General features: G+C 48.0%; 1 protein-coding gene across 1 annotated transcript in view; it reads left to right on the top strand.

Annotated features, from left to right (window-relative positions):
* The window catches only part of LOC111153425 (myosin X), a 224,047-nt gene that overhangs the window by 175,044 nt on the left and 31,602 nt on the right, over nucleotides 1-17,401 (top strand). The window contains exons 20-26 of the mRNA XM_022512435.1: nucleotides 478-602; nucleotides 697-811; nucleotides 7,543-7,649; nucleotides 8,420-8,629; nucleotides 9,450-9,452; nucleotides 16,636-16,656; nucleotides 17,033-17,078. Of these exons, the coding sequence (XP_022368143.1) occupies nucleotides 478-602; nucleotides 697-811; nucleotides 7,543-7,649; nucleotides 8,420-8,629; nucleotides 9,450-9,452; nucleotides 16,636-16,656; nucleotides 17,033-17,078 (627 nt within the window). The remainder of the gene's footprint in view (nucleotides 1-477; nucleotides 603-696; nucleotides 812-7,542; nucleotides 7,650-8,419; nucleotides 8,630-9,449; nucleotides 9,453-16,635; nucleotides 16,657-17,032; nucleotides 17,079-17,401) is intronic.

Genomic DNA, 17,401 nt, shown 5'->3' with positions numbered 1-17,401 from the left:
CTCTCCCCCCACTCCCCACCCCAACCTCACCCACCCCTCCCTCCATCCCTCACTGGGTCCCTCTATTCTTTGACTAGAAACATGCCTTTCAGTTCCTGGAAATGGAAGTTCAAAAAGTAAATAAAGTGACATCAGATGACACTTTTTAGGTTCTTTGAAAAACAGTGTTAAAAATGGCAGTATGTTTATGATCCTTGTTAAAACAGTCAGAAATGGGAACATGGAGATTAATACTAGGAATTATTGGTCTCTTTTAAGATCTGACAATGGCGTTGTGGTTATATTAAGAAATGGTATTGATCGTATTTACCGATGAGATGATATAAAGTCTGGGACTTCAGGAAATTTAAGGGCAGGGAGGAAGGGCTCAGGGATGGCTGCTGAAGCCCAGTGATGGGTCCCAGCGGGCGAATCGGGGTGCGGGGGGTGCGGAATGTCCTTGTTCCCTTTATCTTTTCACCATTTCTCACATTCCAGATGCCAGAGCAGTTCGACCAGGCAGTCGTGCTGAATCAGCTGCGGTATTCCGGGATGCTGGAGACGGTGAGGATCCGGAAGGCAGGCTACGCAGTCCGGAGACCCTTCCAGGATTTCTACAAAAGGCAAGGCGGGGCTGCATAGATCCGCTTTCTTTTCAGAGCAGCTGGGGAAAACGGATTGTAGCAAAAGGTGACGTGGGGCATCTTTCTGCGGCAGGTATAAGGTGCTGATGCGGAACGCAGCTGTGCCCGAGGACATCAGGGGGAAGTGCACGGCCCTGCTGCAGCTGTACGACGCCTCCCACAGCGAGTGGCAGCTGGGCAAGACCAAGGTAAGATTACAGACAGAGGGCATTCGTCTGGTGGGGGCACCTGGGGGCTCAGTTGGTGGAGCGTCTGCCTTCTGCTCAGGTCACGATCCTGGGGTCCTAGGATGGAGCCCCATGGCAGGCTCCCTGCTCAGTGGGGAGCCTGCTTCTCCCTCTCCCCCTGCCTGCCCCTCCCCACCCACTCATTCTCTCTCTCTCTCTTTCAAATAATAAAATCTTAAAGGAAAAAAAAAATTCATCCCATCAAACTCCTGGGCGAGTTGGGGCAGGTGTCCTGTGTGACTGCTAACAAATTATTTTTATGATTTTTGAACTTGGGGGACGATATGGTGCCATGCCCACCATAGTCTTTTGTCCTCAAGACAGTTAATGTTGTATCTGAAGTCCTTGGCTTGTGAGGAACTCTGTTTTCTGAAACCTGGGGCTCTGTGTGCCGTGTGTGCGTGCTTGTGTGCGTGTTTTCCTGCAGGCTGTGTGTGTGTGTGTGTGTGTGTGTGCGTGCTTGTGTGCGTGTTTTCCTGCAGGCTGTGTGTGTGTGTGTGTGCGTGCGCGTGCGTGCGTGTTTTCCTGCAGGCAGTCAGCACATTTGGGCTGATGGGCAGTTCAGTTCCAGGAAGTGCCGGGCAGCCTCTGACTTCAGAGAAGCGAGAGCCCAGACCCTTCTGACTGTCGGTACTCTGAATGCTGAATGCTGTCCCTGCCCCCCTGGGAGCTGTCGTGCAAGAGACTGGCCAGCACTCTGAGATCTCGTAGGCTGACAAAAGTCCAGTCTAGAAGACCGAGTGAAGGTCATGTTTGGAGCATGCTGGTGTGGCTGAGATGAGGCCCGGATCCCATTTGTTCCAGACAGGAGCTGAGGGGCGGACAGTTTGGCCTCGACAGCAAAAGTTAGCCATCACATTGGTCGTGTGAGCTGTCCTCCTTGTATCGGGGAACTGCCGGAATCTTCCTTTGCCGTTCACTCGTTTTCTTCCCTTCACTCTGGGCCTCGTCACACAGGAAGACAGAAATGTGACTTGTCACGGAAAGGCAAGCAGCTGAGGGGTTGAATGTTGAGTGTTTGGAGGGACTCGAAAGTAAGAGGCAGTCCTCATGCCTCATCCTCCTGGCCTTCCCAGTAGCAATGCACCATCCGAAAAGTATTTTAAAGTTTCCACTCCTATTACATTGTTTTTAACCAGAGAATTTCTTTCTTTAAAACATGGGGGAGGGGCGCCTGGGTGGCTCAGTGGGTTGAAGCCTCAGCCTTCAGCTCAGGTCATGGTCCCGGGGTCCTGGGATCAAGCCCTACATCGGGCTCTCTGCTCTGCGGGGAGCCTGCTTCCCTCCCTCTCTCTCTGCCTGCTTCTCTGCCTACTTGTGATCTCTGTCTGTCAAATAAATAAAACCTAAAAAAAATTGTTTAAAAAATGGGGGAGAAACAGAGCCCCTGGGTGGCTCAGTCAATTGACTGTCCAGCTCTTGATTTCGGCTCAGGTCATCATCTCAGGATCATGCTTGAGCCCCGTGTTGGGCTCAGCCCTGAGTGTGGAGGCTGTTTAATGTCTCCTGATCCCGGGGTTCTGGGATTGAGCCCTGCATCGGGCTCCCCGCCTTGTGGGAAGCCTGCTTCTCCCTGTCCCACTCCCCCACTTGTGTTCTCTCTCTCGCTGTCTCTCTCTGTCAAATAAAATCTTAAAAAAAAAAAAAAAGTTTCTCCCTTTGTCCCTCCCTACTCCAGTTCACTCTCTTGCTCTCAAAAAAGGGGGGGATGGTGAGGAAGGAGACTCGCTGACTGGCTCAGTCCATTCGCACTGCTCTAACAGCACAGCACCGACTGGGTGACTAAAGAATGGATGTTCATTTCTCAGACTTCGGGAGGCTGCAAGTCTGCGAGCAGGGTCCTCACACGGTGGTGAGCTCTGGCTCCTCTCCCTCCTCTTAGAGGGCATGAATCCCACCAGGGGGCCCAACCCTCCTGACATCATCCAAACCTAATTACTACCTAGAGGTCCTGAGTCTGAATCGGGGATGGAGAGGGCATAGACATTCTGTCCATCACATCAGTGACGAGGATGGGGGATCGTGTGGGGACACTCAGCAAAGGAAAGTGTAGAATGGACCTATACTTCTACTCTTAACTTTTTTTTTTTTAAGATTACTTTAGAGAGAAAGAGTTGGAAGGAGGGCAGAGAGAGAGAGAGAGAGAGACTCCCTCAAGCAGACTCCCTACTGATGTGGAGCTTGATCTTGATCTCAGGACCCTTAGATCATGACCTGAGCTGAAATCAAGAGTCGCGTGCTCATCTGTCCGAGCCACCCAGGCAGCCCAGGCTCTTCTCCTCTAGAGCAATTTCACCCTGGCAGGGATTTAAGATCCAAATATCCAACAGGGTAACGACGGCATGCAAAGGGGTTGGGTTATCTGTTGCTGTGTAAGAAGCTACCACTGACGTACCTGCTCTAACAGCACACGTTTTAAACCCCCCACGGTATCATGGGTCAGGGCTCCTGGCACGGCCTCACCAGGGCCTCTGTCGGGGTCTCCCAAGCTGCAGTCAGTGCCAGCTGCAGTTGCATTCCCTTTTGGAGCTTGGGGTCGTCTTCCAAGCTTATGCGGTGCCAGCAGCTGGTTCTTCGCAGCTGTAGGACTGAGGTCCTTGTTTTCTTGCTGGCTACCACCCCACGCTGCTTTGAGCTCCCAGAGGCCCCAGCAATTTCTGACCATGTGATCCGTCTGACAACATGGCGGCTCACTTCTTTAAGGCCGGCAGGAGAGTCTGGCTGTGGTCTCCTCAGCCGGAGTCTTTATAATTCCTATGTTCACAGAAGCGATATCCCGTCACTTTCTCGTATTCTGTTTGCTAGAAAGAAGTCTGTTTCCACCCACATTTGCAGGATTAAACCGGGGTATAAGTCATTGGGGGTCACCTCAGGTTGTGTCCTCATAGGTTTATAGGTCTTTCTGCCTGGAATTCTCCTCCCTCTGGTCCCCACTTTACCCGCTATTTATCTAACTCATCCTTCCAGTCTCTGCTTAGACATGGACTTGGACAGGAATCCTTTTTGACATTCTCCATTGCACCCTGCACGAAAAATACACCCCCAAACTGAGCCAAGCCCCCTCTGTCCTCTACATCAGTCCCGTTGTGACATTCAGCATGCTCTCCTGCCATCTTGGTGTTGCCTGTTGACTTCTCTACAGTCACCCAGGGGACAGCGTAAATTGTTCATTCTTCTACACAGTGTACAGAGTAGGAGCTCAGGCAATGTCTGGTGAGCACTGAAAAACTGTAAGGGATGGAACGAGGGTATCACCGATTTAGTCCCTCGGGGAAACTTTCTAAAGACAGTTAAAATGGAACACTTGACAGTACAATGTCACCTGCTCTGACTTTATAATCAAAAAGATACTGCGTTCTTTCTCAGTGGATACCCTCCTCCTATCCCGCTGCCTTATACAGTGGAGTGACACCAAATATCGTGATGTCTCAGACAATACTGGTCTCTTCTTTGAGCTCTCAGGAACCAACCCAACTTCACATACAATTACAGTTACATTATGGAAATTAGGTCCAGGCAAGGCTTGAACCCAGGCATAGCACAGGGGACACAGAGACATAATGACATTGCCCTTCAGCTTATTATGTTCCTGGGAGAGAAGACCTCCACGTGCCACCAGTAAATCATATGGTGTCATCTCTAGGAATAAAAACACTGCTTCTCTAAGAGAGACCTCACTGTGGACTGAAATGTCAGGGAAGCATTCAAGATGAGGACATCTTTAAAGAGGAGTTAAACTTTAATTGGTGACCAGTTGGAGGTAGAAGTAGGACGGAAACTTGAGAGTTGACAGAAACATTGGGAAGAAAATGTAAACATCAGAGCGTTTGAGTCATGTCCACTAAATAGCTTCGACCTTGACCACTGTTTGACTTAATCATACACCAGTGTGTGTTCTGGTCAGTGTTGCTGCCAGAAGATCTTTGCATTTAAAGCCTTGACAACTAATGAACATCTGAATCTTCTGGTAGAGAAATTCCCACCACACACGACAGAGAAACGTCGACAGTAGTCGAGGAGTTAAACGCGTCTGAATTAGTTGGCTCACATAAAAACACATTTAGTTCTTGGAAGGCAAGAACTCGTATCTTCTGGGGAAGCATTCCTAAAGAAGCCAGAAATCCTGACTGAACCTCCGGTGAACAGCCCGTCCAGAACATTCCCCGGTGTGTCCCTGCTGTGAGGTTGAGTTGAGGGTGACCTGGTTTTGACTCTTCCCACTTCTCTGTGACTCTGATACATTTCATTTTTCTGACCAAGTGGACTCTGTTGCCAGACCTTTTTCCCTCTGTTCTGTGGCCACAAAGCCTGCAAGAGGTACTGTTTATAAAGACATCTTCCTGGAATAATCCTTGGGCTCTTGAGCTATTGGGATAAAGATAAAAAATGGCCAGATGAAATTGTTCATACTGTATGTTGAGTCGAGTTCCCCAGGGCAGTCCCTTGAGTGGGCACTGCCCTTTGCTGAGCTGCTCGATGGTGCCCCCTCAGGGCAGCACTTCCCGTCACAGTCAGTCGCTGGGTGGCACTGGCTCCATCTTGGCCACGTCCTGGGAAGATGGGGTTATGGCCGCTGCTCGCTGCTGGGCTGGGAGAACTGACTTGGCTTTCCGTGTGTCCTTGCATGAATTCAGGGTGGATGTTCTTAAGCTGAGACCAGTCTCTAAGAGTATTCTGCTCTATTTGTTTGCCCCTTGGGTTAGTGGAAGAACATCTAGAGAGTGATGGGGCAGTAAATTTACTAGGTGGGGCAGAGAGCTCTTTGGGATGGGCATGGATCTTAACACTAAAGCAGGTATTTCTCTGATTCTGGTTCAAACGGAGACATTCTGTAGACTTCCAGAAAGGTGAGACACGCTCTTCCCTTCATAAAGCTATTTGCTCGTGAGAACTGGCATTTTGTTTTGTGAAAGCCCCAGCAGCATCATGCTTCCCCAGGATGTGACTTTTGTCCTTTTATACTCAACCAGAGCTGCAGCATTAGAGTAAGATCTTTAATGCTGAAAAAAGCCTCAAAGAGGTTTAAATACTTCTTGAAAGTCTAGTCTTGATGAAGACTGCTTCAGAGAGTCCTAGTTCTGAAACTTTTTATTATTTTCAAACAAATAAGCTTTATACTTGCCTTTTTAAAACTTATTTATTTATTTATTTATTTTGGCCAAAGAGGCATCATGCATCAATAGAGCCTGTAATTGCAACTATAGGAGAAGGGTTGTATGAGAAACTTTTCTAGGAGAATTATTTGTGGTAGAGTTTGCAAGTGCTCGGGAACCCAGAGCACAAGGAGGTAAGCCTTCTGTGAGTCACCTGGTGGTAGAATTCTCTATTTGCTTTTTCTGCCCAAATGTCTTAGAAGAGACAGAGCAGAGTGTTTGGGAAACTATGCTACAAAGAAAACATAACGCATCATTATTGGCCAGAATGACTGACAGAAGCATAAATCAGAGCATCGTGAGTGAGCGAGAGTGTCAGTTAGCCTCCCGCCCACCACCTCCGAAATGCATCCAGGCTGACCGTTCAAAGAAAAAGCACGAAAATATTTGGCACTAGTTTTTCTAGGAAATAGTTCAGAATTTCTCATGCAGTCAGTAAATCTGAAATTATAAAATTAAAAGCTGGCTTGATTGAGGGAAGGTCTTAATGTTTTCACATCCTTTCAAATACTGGGAATTCTGATACAGAGTGTCAATTAGTAAAGACAGTTTCCTTATTTAGTAAGCATAGGATTGAGGCGCCTGGTCCCAGAAATAGGCCAGCAAATGGCTATGATCTGTTTTGTCCCAATTCTGGTATTCTTGTGAGGGTCAAACTGAGATGGAATAAAAATGGTTCAATTCTCATTTTAAACTCCGTTTTCAGAAATACATCCTTTTTTTTTTTTTTTTTTTTTAAGATTTTCTTTATCTATTAGAGAGCATGAGCCGGGGAGGGGGTGCGGGGGCTGGGGTGGTGGGAGACAGAGGAAGAGGGAAAAGCAGACTTCCCCTCTGAGCAGGAAAGCCTGCCCCATCTGCTGAGCTCCATCCCAGGGATCATGACCTCAGCCGAAGGCAGACACTTCACTGACTGAGTCACAGGTGCCTTCAGAATTACAATTTTTTTTTTAATGTGCATTAAAGCTTTTGAGGCCAAGACACCATGATCATAATGACTTCTCAGTCATGCGGAGAGAGTTTCCATGCACTATTAAAGTAACATAAAATCCAAAGTTCTTGGATATTTTTCCTCCTCCCTCCCTTTCCTTCTTTCCTTTCATAACATAGGGCATCTCTCTGTTCCTTGTGACTTACACTTTATGTGGGACTGGTGCTGGTCCGTAAACTATTTGTCCCACTTAAGTGACTGTAAACTTTGATGGCAACTTCATGGTCCTCTGTGCCTGTTGGATGTAATAACCCCCCCCCCCCCCGAAAAAAGGCAGGGGGATCTTGTATTTTCTATATCTTTGCTTTTTATTCCTAGCAATATATTTTTACTGTATTTTTCAAATATCTTAGGACATGACAGATGGAAAGTTTAAAAAAACAAAGCAGCCCTCCCCCACAGGGAGCTAGAGAACCACTGTTGTTGACTGTGTTTAGAGCACATTTGCGGAGAGAGAAGCATGGCCTCCAGAAGCTGTCTCTGACTCAGAGAACCTCCTGTTACCAGCCACGTTCTTGGCTTCTGATGCCTCCCTTTCCCCCGGCCAGGTCTTCCTTCGAGAGTCCCTGGAGCAGAAACTGGAGAAGCAGCGGGAGAAGGAAGTTACGAGGGCAGCCATGGTGATCCGGGCCCACATCTTGGGCTACTTGGCACGGTAAGAAGCACACCGAGGGGAGACCTCCATCACACCTGGATGGAGATCAGGACCAGGCTGTGGAGAGTCTCAGGCAGCGCTCCTGACTAGCGATGCCAGATGCCCAGTGGGCTTGACCCGGGTGGAACGTAGGCAAGGGGCCTCCTGATGTCTCCAATAGACCAGTGACAGGAGGGGACAGGGCAGAGATACTTAAGTTGTTGACCCAGTTCCTCTGTGTCATGTATTGAAGCCCGGCAGCCTGGCTGTTGACTTGGCTGTTGGCCCGTTGGGTCCACAGAGGGCTCCCCTCTCCCGTGTTTGCCCAGCGAGGCGGCTTCTCGCCTTGTGCGCTGGAGCTCTGTCCGTCTCTGCAGACCCGCCTGCTGCGAGAAATCCTTCCATTTTCTGAAGTACAGGACCATGGTGCTGTGGCCTTTTTTTCTCCCCCCTCATGAGGACGGGAGACTGCAGCAAATCTTTTTTGGTGCTGTTTACAGTCTAGCCCCTCCCAGGGCTTTTCCAAGTCAGCATTAAGGGTTATGGGCTTATTTAGTTTCAGCCAAGATAATGATAAGGTTCTTGCTTTAGTTTTGTGTGTTCTTATGCTTTTGTTTTCCTTCCGTTTTGTTTTGTCCACAGGGGCCTCCTGTCCACTCCCGTCGCTATAATGAGACGTTCAAAACTTGGCCTTTTTCTTTTGTCTTATAGCATTAATGGAAACTCATTGAAGAGCTCAGAGCCTCATTCCCTCAAAAGCTATCCTGTTCTGCTTTTGTTTTCATTTTCAGAAAGCAATACAGAAAGGTCCTGGACTGCGTGGTGATCATACAGAAGAACTACAGAGCGTTCCTTCTGAGGAGGAGATTTCTGCACCTGAAGAAAGCTGCTGTGGTTTTCCAGAAGCGACTCCGAGGTCAGATTGCTCGGAGAATTTACAGACAGCTGCTGGCGGAGAAACGGGAGGAGGAAGAGAAGAGGAAACGGGAGGAAGAGGAGAGGTACACTAGCTTTCCTGCTCGGATGAGGCAGAAGGACACCTTGTGAGTTACAAGGTCAATTTCCATTCTTGCAGCAAGAATTCCCAGTGGATGCTGCAGAACCTGCTGTTTGAAACATTACCTCTTGGTGGCTTGGACATAAAATTCCTTGGATATAAAATTCCGAGTTCTGTGCATTTAATTCATGCACAGAATGCGTAATTGACCAGAAGTAGAGGGGCCATTCTTTAACCTTGTTAAGTTGTGTTTGGCAAAGTTTTCTCTAAAAAGGTAGCTCTCCCTAGGAAACGTGCTTCCAGGGTTTTGTGTGTGTGTGTGTGTGTATGTGTCATTGCTTTTGGTTATTTTCACCTCCTTTTTCCTTTTACACTTTTAGAGAAAGAGAGAGGGCACGAAGAGAGGCTGAGCTCCACGCTCAACAGGTAAGCATGCCCTTGACCTCGTGCTATCTCGTTTGCCCCTTCCCTTCCCACTTCAAACACCTGGGTGGAAGGATTCAAAAGGAAAACAAAGTATAAAGATACAAGAAGAAAGATTTTAAACTAATTTTTTTTTAAAGATTTTATTTATTTATTTGACAGACAGAGATCACAAGTAGGCAGAGAAGCAGGCAGAGAGAGGAGGAAGCAGGCTCCCTGCTGAGCGTGTGTGCGTGCTTGTGTGCGTGTTTTCCTGCAGGCTGTGTGTGTGTGTGTGTGTGTGTGCGTGCTTGTGTGCGTGTTTTCCTGCAGGCTGTGTGTGTGTGTGTGTGCGTGCGCGTGCGTGCGTGTTTTCCTGCAGGCAGTCAGCACATTTGGGCTGATGGGCAGTTCAGTTCCAGGAAGTGCCGGGCAGCCTCTGACTTCAGAGAAGCGAGAGCCCAGACCCTTCTGACTGTCGGTACTCTGAATGCTGAATGCTGTCCCTGCCCCCCTGGGAGCTGTCGTGCAAGAGACTGGCCAGCACTCTGAGATCTCGTAGGCTGACAAAAGTCCAGTCTAGAAGACCGAGTGAAGGTCATGTTTGGAGCATGCTGGTGTGGCTGAGATGAGGCCCGGATCCCATTTGTTCCAGACAGGAGCTGAGGGGCGGACAGTTTGGCCTCGACAGCAAAAGTTAGCCATCACATTGGTCGTGTGAGCTGTCCTCCTTGTATCGGGGAACTGCCGGAATCTTCCTTTGCCGTTCACTCGTTTTCTTCCCTTCACTCTGGGCCTCGTCACACAGGAAGACAGAAATGTGACTTGTCACGGAAAGGCAAGCAGCTGAGGGGTTGAATGTTGAGTGTTTGGAGGGACTCGAAAGTAAGAGGCAGTCCTCATGCCTCATCCTCCTGGCCTTCCCAGTAGCAATGCACCATCCGAAAAGTATTTTAAAGTTTCCACTCCTATTACATTGTTTTTAACCAGAGAATTTCTTTCTTTAAAACATGGGGGAGGGGCGCCTGGGTGGCTCAGTGGGTTGAAGCCTCAGCCTTCAGCTCAGGTCATGGTCCCGGGGTCCTGGGATCAAGCCCTACATCGGGCTCTCTGCTCTGCGGGGAGCCTGCTTCCCTCCCTCTCTCTCTGCCTGCTTCTCTGCCTACTTGTGATCTCTGTCTGTCAAATAAATAAAACCTAAAAAAAATTGTTTAAAAAATGGGGGAGAAACAGAGCCCCTGGGTGGCTCAGTCAATTGACTGTCCAGCTCTTGATTTCGGCTCAGGTCATCATCTCAGGATCATGCTTGAGCCCCGTGTTGGGCTCAGCCCTGAGTGTGGAGGCTGTTTAATGTCTCCTGATCCCGGGGTTCTGGGATTGAGCCCTGCATCGGGCTCCCCGCCTTGTGGGAAGCCTGCTTCTCCCTGTCCCACTCCCCCACTTGTGTTCTCTCTCTCGCTGTCTCTCTCTGTCAAATAAAATCTTAAAAAAAAAAAAAAAGTTTCTCCCTTTGTCCCTCCCTACTCCAGTTCACTCTCTTGCTCTCAAAAAAGGGGGGGATGGTGAGGAAGGAGACTCGCTGACTGGCTCAGTCCATTCGCACTGCTCTAACAGCACAGCACCGACTGGGTGACTAAAGAATGGATGTTCATTTCTCAGACTTCGGGAGGCTGCAAGTCTGCGAGCAGGGTCCTCACACGGTGGTGAGCTCTGGCTCCTCTCCCTCCTCTTAGAGGGCATGAATCCCACCAGGGGGCCCAACCCTCCTGACATCATCCAAACCTAATTACTACCTAGAGGTCCTGAGTCTGAATCGGGGATGGAGAGGGCATAGACATTCTGTCCATCACATCAGTGACGAGGATGGGGGATCGTGTGGGGACACTCAGCAAAGGAAAGTGTAGAATGGACCTATACTTCTACTCTTAACTTTTTTTTTTTTAAGATTACTTTAGAGAGAAAGAGTTGGAAGGAGGGCAGAGAGAGAGAGAGAGAGAGACTCCCTCAAGCAGACTCCCTACTGATGTGGAGCTTGATCTTGATCTCAGGACCCTTAGATCATGACCTGAGCTGAAATCAAGAGTCGCGTGCTCATCTGTCCGAGCCACCCAGGCAGCCCAGGCTCTTCTCCTCTAGAGCAATTTCACCCTGGCAGGGATTTAAGATCCAAATATCCAACAGGGTAACGACGGCATGCAAAGGGGTTGGGTTATCTGTTGCTGTGTAAGAAGCTACCACTGACGTACCTGCTCTAACAGCACACGTTTTAAACCCCCCACGGTATCATGGGTCAGGGCTCCTGGCACGGCCTCACCAGGGCCTCTGTCGGGGTCTCCCAAGCTGCAGTCAGTGCCAGCTGCAGTTGCATTCCCTTTTGGAGCTTGGGGTCGTCTTCCAAGCTTATGCGGTGCCAGCAGCTGGTTCTTCGCAGCTGTAGGACTGAGGTCCTTGTTTTCTTGCTGGCTACCACCCCACGCTGCTTTGAGCTCCCAGAGGCCCCAGCAATTTCTGACCATGTGATCCGTCTGACAACATGGCGGCTCACTTCTTTAAGGCCGGCAGGAGAGTCTGGCTGTGGTCTCCTCAGCCGGAGTCTTTATAATTCCTATGTTCACAGAAGCGATATCCCGTCACTTTCTCGTATTCTGTTTGCTAGAAAGAAGTCTGTTTCCACCCACATTTGCAGGATTAAACCGGGGTATAAGTCATTGGGGGTCACCTCAGGTTGTGTCCTCATAGGTTTATAGGTCTTTCTGCCTGGAATTCTCCTCCCTCTGGTCCCCACTTTACCCGCTATTTATCTAACTCATCCTTCCAGTCTCTGCTTAGACATGGACTTGGACAGGAATCCTTTTTGACATTCTCCATTGCACCCTGCACGAAAAATACACCCCCAAACTGAGCCAAGCCCCCTCTGTCCTCTACATCAGTCCCGTTGTGACATTCAGCATGCTCTCCTGCCATCTTGGTGTTGCCTGTTGACTTCTCTACAGTCACCCAGGGGACAGCGTAAATTGTTCATTCTTCTACACAGTGTACAGAGTAGGAGCTCAGGCAATGTCTGGTGAGCACTGAAAAACTGTAAGGGATGGAACGAGGGTATCACCGATTTAGTCCCTCGGGGAAACTTTCTAAAGACAGTTAAAATGGAACACTTGACAGTACAATGTCACCTGCTCTGACTTTATAATCAAAAAGATACTGCGTTCTTTCTCAGTGGATACCCTCCTCCTATCCCGCTGCCTTATACAGTGGAGTGACACCAAATATCGTGATGTCTCAGACAATACTGGTCTCTTCTTTGAGCTCTCAGGAACCAACCCAACTTCACATACAATTACAGTTACATTATGGAAATTAGGTCCAGGCAAGGCTTGAACCCAGGCATAGCACAGGGGACACAGAGACATAATGACATTGCCCTTCAGCTTATTATGTTCCTGGGAGAGAAGACCTCCACGTGCCACCAGTAAATCATATGGTGTCATCTCTAGGAATAAAAACACTGCTTCTCTAAGAGAGACCTCACTGTGGACTGAAATGTCAGGGAAGCATTCAAGATGAGGACATCTTTAAAGAGGAGTTAAACTTTAATTGGTGACCAGTTGGAGGTAGAAGTAGGACGGAAACTTGAGAGTTGACAGAAACATTGGGAAGAAAATGTAAACATCAGAGCGTTTGAGTCATGTCCACTAAATAGCTTCGACCTTGACCACTGTTTGACTTAATCATACACCAGTGTGTGTTCTGGTCAGTGTTGCTGCCAGAAGATCTTTGCATTTAAAGCCTTGACAACTAATGAACATCTGAATCTTCTGGTAGAGAAATTCCCACCACACACGACAGAGAAACGTCGACAGTAGTCGAGGAGTTAAACGCGTCTGAATTAGTTGGCTCACATAAAAACACATTTAGTTCTTGGAAGGCAAGAACTCGTATCTTCTGGGGAAGCATTCCTAAAGAAGCCAGAAATCCTGACTGAACCTCCGGTGAACAGCCCGTCCAGAACATTCCCCGGTGTGTCCCTGCTGTGAGGTTGAGTTGAGGGTGACCTGGTTTTGACTCTTCCCACTTCTCTGTGACTCTGATACATTTCATTTTTCTGACCAAGTGGACTCTGTTGCCAGACCTTTTTCCCTCTGTTCTGTGGCCACAAAGCCTGCAAGAGGTACTGTTTATAAAGACATCTTCCTGGAATAATCCTTGGGCTCTTGAGCTATTGGGATAAAGATAAAAAATGGCCAGATGAAATTGTTCATACTGTATGTTGAGTCGAGTTCCCCAGGGCAGTCCCTTGAGTGGGCACTGCCCTTTGCTGAGCTGCTCGATGGTGCCCCCTCAGGGCAGCACTTCCCGTCACAGTCAGTCGCTGGGTGGCACTGGCTCCATCTTGGCCACGTCCTGGGAAGATGGGGTTATGGCCGCTGCTCGCTGCTGGGCTGGGAGAACTGACTTGGCTTTCCGTGTGTCCTTGCATGAATTCAGGGTGGATGTTCTTAAGCTGAGACCAGTCTCTAAGAGTATTCTGCTCTATTTGTTTGCCCCTTGGGTTAGTGGAAGAACATCTAGAGAGTGATGGGGCAGTAAATTTACTAGGTGGGGCAGAGAGCTCTTTGGGATGGGCATGGATCTTAACACTAAAGCAGGTATTTCTCTGATTCTGGTTCAAACGGAGACATTCTGTAGACTTCCAGAAAGGTGAGACACGCTCTTCCCTTCATAAAGCTATTTGCTCGTGAGAACTGGCATTTTGTTTTGTGAAAGCCCCAGCAGCATCATGCTTCCCCAGGATGTGACTTTTGTCCTTTTATACTCAACCAGAGCTGCAGCATTAGAGTAAGATCTTTAATGCTGAAAAAAGCCTCAAAGAGGTTTAAATACTTCTTGAAAGTCTAGTCTTGATGAAGACTGCTTCAGAGAGTCCTAGTTCTGAAACTTTTTATTATTTTCAAACAAATAAGCTTTATACTTGCCTTTTTAAAACTTATTTATTTATTTATTTATTTTGGCCAAAGAGGCATCATGCATCAATAGAGCCTGTAATTGCAACTATAGGAGAAGGGTTGTATGAGAAACTTTTCTAGGAGAATTATTTGTGGTAGAGTTTGCAAGTGCTCGGGAACCCAGAGCACAAGGAGGTAAGCCTTCTGTGAGTCACCTGGTGGTAGAATTCTCTATTTGCTTTTTCTGCCCAAATGTCTTAGAAGAGACAGAGCAGAGTGTTTGGGAAACTATGCTACAAAGAAAACATAACGCATCATTATTGGCCAGAATGACTGACAGAAGCATAAATCAGAGCATCGTGAGTGAGCGAGAGTGTCAGTTAGCCTCCCGCCCACCACCTCCGAAATGCATCCAGGCTGACCGTTCAAAGAAAAAGCACGAAAATATTTGGCACTAGTTTTTCTAGGAAATAGTTCAGAATTTCTCATGCAGTCAGTAAATCTGAAATTATAAAATTAAAAGCTGGCTTGATTGAGGGAAGGTCTTAATGTTTTCACATCCTTTCAAATACTGGGAATTCTGATACAGAGTGTCAATTAGTAAAGACAGTTTCCTTATTTAGTAAGCATAGGATTGAGGCGCCTGGTCCCAGAAATAGGCCAGCAAATGGCTATGATCTGTTTTGTCCCAATTCTGGTATTCTTGTGAGGGTCAAACTGAGATGGAATAAAAATGGTTCAATTCTCATTTTAAACTCCGTTTTCAGAAATACATCCTTTTTTTTTTTTTTTTTTTTAAGATTTTCTTTATCTATTAGAGAGCATGAGCCGGGGAGGGGGGGGGGGGGCTGGGGTGGTGGGAGACAGAGGAAGAGGGAAAAGCAGACTTCCCCTCTGAGCAGGAAAGCCTGCCCCATCTGCTGAGCTCCATCCCAGGGATCATGACCTCAGCCGAAGGCAGACACTTCACTGACTGAGTCACAGGTGCCTTCAGAATTACAATTTTTTTTTTAATGTGCATTAAAGCTTTTGAGGCCAAGACACCATGATCATAATGACTTCTCAGTCATGCGGAGAGAGTTTCCATGCACTATTAAAGTAACATAAAATCCAAAGTTCTTGGATATTTTTCCTCCTCCCTCCCTTTCCTTCTTTCCTTTCATAACATAGGGCATCTCTCTGTTCCTTGTGACTTACACTTTATGTGGGACTGGTGCTGGTCCGTAAACTATTTGTCCCACTTAAGTGACTGTAAACTTTGATGGCAACTTCATGGTCCTCTGTGCCTGTTGGATGTAATAACCCCCCCCCCCCCCGAAAAAAGGCAGGGGGATCTTGTATTTTCTATATCTTTGCTTTTTATTCCTAGCAATATATTTTTACTGTATTTTTCAAATATCTTAGGACATGACAGATGGAAAGTTTAAAAAAACAAAGCAGCCCTCCCCCACAGGGAGCTAGAGAACCACTGTTGTTGACTGTGTTTAGAGCACATTTGCGGAGAGAGAAGCATGGCCTCCAGAAGCTGTCTCTGACTCAGAGAACCTCCTGTTACCAGCCACGTTCTTGGCTTCTGATGCCTCCCTTTCCCCCGGCCAGGTCTTCCTTCGAGAGTCCCTGGAGCAGAAACTGGAGAAGCAGCGGGAGAAGGAAGTTACGAGGGCAGCCATGGTGATCCGGGCCCACATCTTGGGCTACTTGGCACGGTAAGAAGCACACCGAGGGGAGACCTCCATCACACCTGGATGGAGATCAGGACCAGGCTGTGGAGAGTCTCAGGCAGCGCTCCTGACTAGCGATGCCAGATGCCCAGTGGGCTTGACCCGGGTGGAACGTAGGCAAGGGGCCTCCTGATGTCTCCAATAGACCAGTGACAGGAGGGGACAGGGCAGAGATACTTAAGTTGTTGACCCAGTTCCTCTGTGTCATGTATTGAAGCCCGGCAGCCTGGCTGTTGACTTGGCTGTTGGCCCGTTGGGTCCACAGAGGGCTCCCCTCTCCCGTGTTTGCCCAGCGAGGCGGCTTCTCGCCTTGTGCGCTGGAGCTCTGTCCGTCTCTGCAGACCCGCCTGCTGCGAGAAATCCTTCCATTTTCTGAAGTACAGGACCATGGTGCTGTGGCCTTTTTTTCTCCCCCCTCATGAGGACGGGAGACTGCAGCAAATCTTTTTTGGTGCTGTTTACAGTCTAGCCCCTCCCAGGGCTTTTCCAAGTCAGCATTAAGGGTTATGGGCTTATTTAGTTTCAGCCAAGATAATGATAAGGTTCTTGCTTTAGTTTTGTGTGTTCTTATGCTTTTGTTTTCCTTCCGTTTTGTTTTGTCCACAGGGGCCTCCTGTCCACTCCCGTCGCTATAATGAGACGTTCAAAACTTGGCCTTTTTCTTTTGTCTTATAGCATTAATGGAAACTCATTGAAGAGCTCAGAGCCTCATTCCCTCAAAAGCTATCCTGTTCTGCTTTTGTTTTCATTTTCAGAAAGCAATACAGAAAGGTCCTGGACTGCGTGGTGATCATACAGAAGAACTACAGAGCGTTCCTTCTGAGGAGGAGATTTCTGCACCTGAAGAAAGCTGCTGTGGTTTTCCAGAAGCGACTCCGAGGTCAGATTGCTCGGAGAATTTACAGACAGCTGCTGGCGGAGAAACGGGAGGAGGAAGAGAAGAGGAAACGGGAGGAAGAGGAGAGGTACACTAGCTTTCCTGCTCGGATGAGGCAGAAGGACACCTTGTGAGTTACAAGGTCAATTTCCATTCTTGCAGCAAGAATTCCCAGTGGATGCTGCAGAACCTGCTGTTTGAAACATTACCTCTTGGTGGCTTGGACATAAAATTCCTTGGATATAAAATTCCGAGTTCTGTGCATTTAATTCATGCACAGAATGCGTAATTGACCAGAAGTAGAGGGGCCATTCTTTAACCTTGTTAAGTTGTGTTTGGCAAAGTTTTCTCTAAAAAGGTAGCTCTCCCTAGGAAACGTGCTTCCAGGGTTTTGTGTGTGTGTGTGTGTGTATGTGTCATTGCTTTTGGTTATTTTCACCTCCTTTTTCCTTTTACACTTTTAGAGAAAGAGAGAGGGCACGAAGAGAGGCTGAGCTCCACGCTCAACAGGTAAGCATGCCCTTGACCTCGTGCTATCTCGTTTGCCCCTTCCCTTCCCACTTCAAACACCTGGGTGGAAGGATTCAAAAGGAAAACAAAGTATAAAGATACAAGAAGAAAGATTTTAAACTAATTTTTTTTTAAAGATTTTATTTATTTATTTGACAGACAGAGATCACAAGTAGGCAGAGAAGCAGGCAGAGAGAGGAGGAAGCAGGCTCCCTGCTGAGCAGAGAGCCCGATGCGGGGCTCAATCCCATGACCCTGGGATCATGACCTGAGCCAAAAGCAGAGGCTTTAACCCACTGAGCCACCCAGGCGCCTCAAGAAGA

Source organism: Enhydra lutris, unplaced genomic scaffold (genome assembly GCF_002288905.1).
Source record: "Enhydra lutris kenyoni isolate GAN:26980312 unplaced genomic scaffold, ASM228890v2 scaffoldscaffold32, whole genome shotgun sequence".
In the NCBI taxonomy this organism is placed as follows: Eukaryota; Metazoa; Chordata; class Mammalia; order Carnivora; family Mustelidae; genus Enhydra; species Enhydra lutris.
The sequence above is the reverse complement of the archived record's forward strand: the minus strand, read 5'-3'. Positions and strand labels throughout refer to the sequence as shown.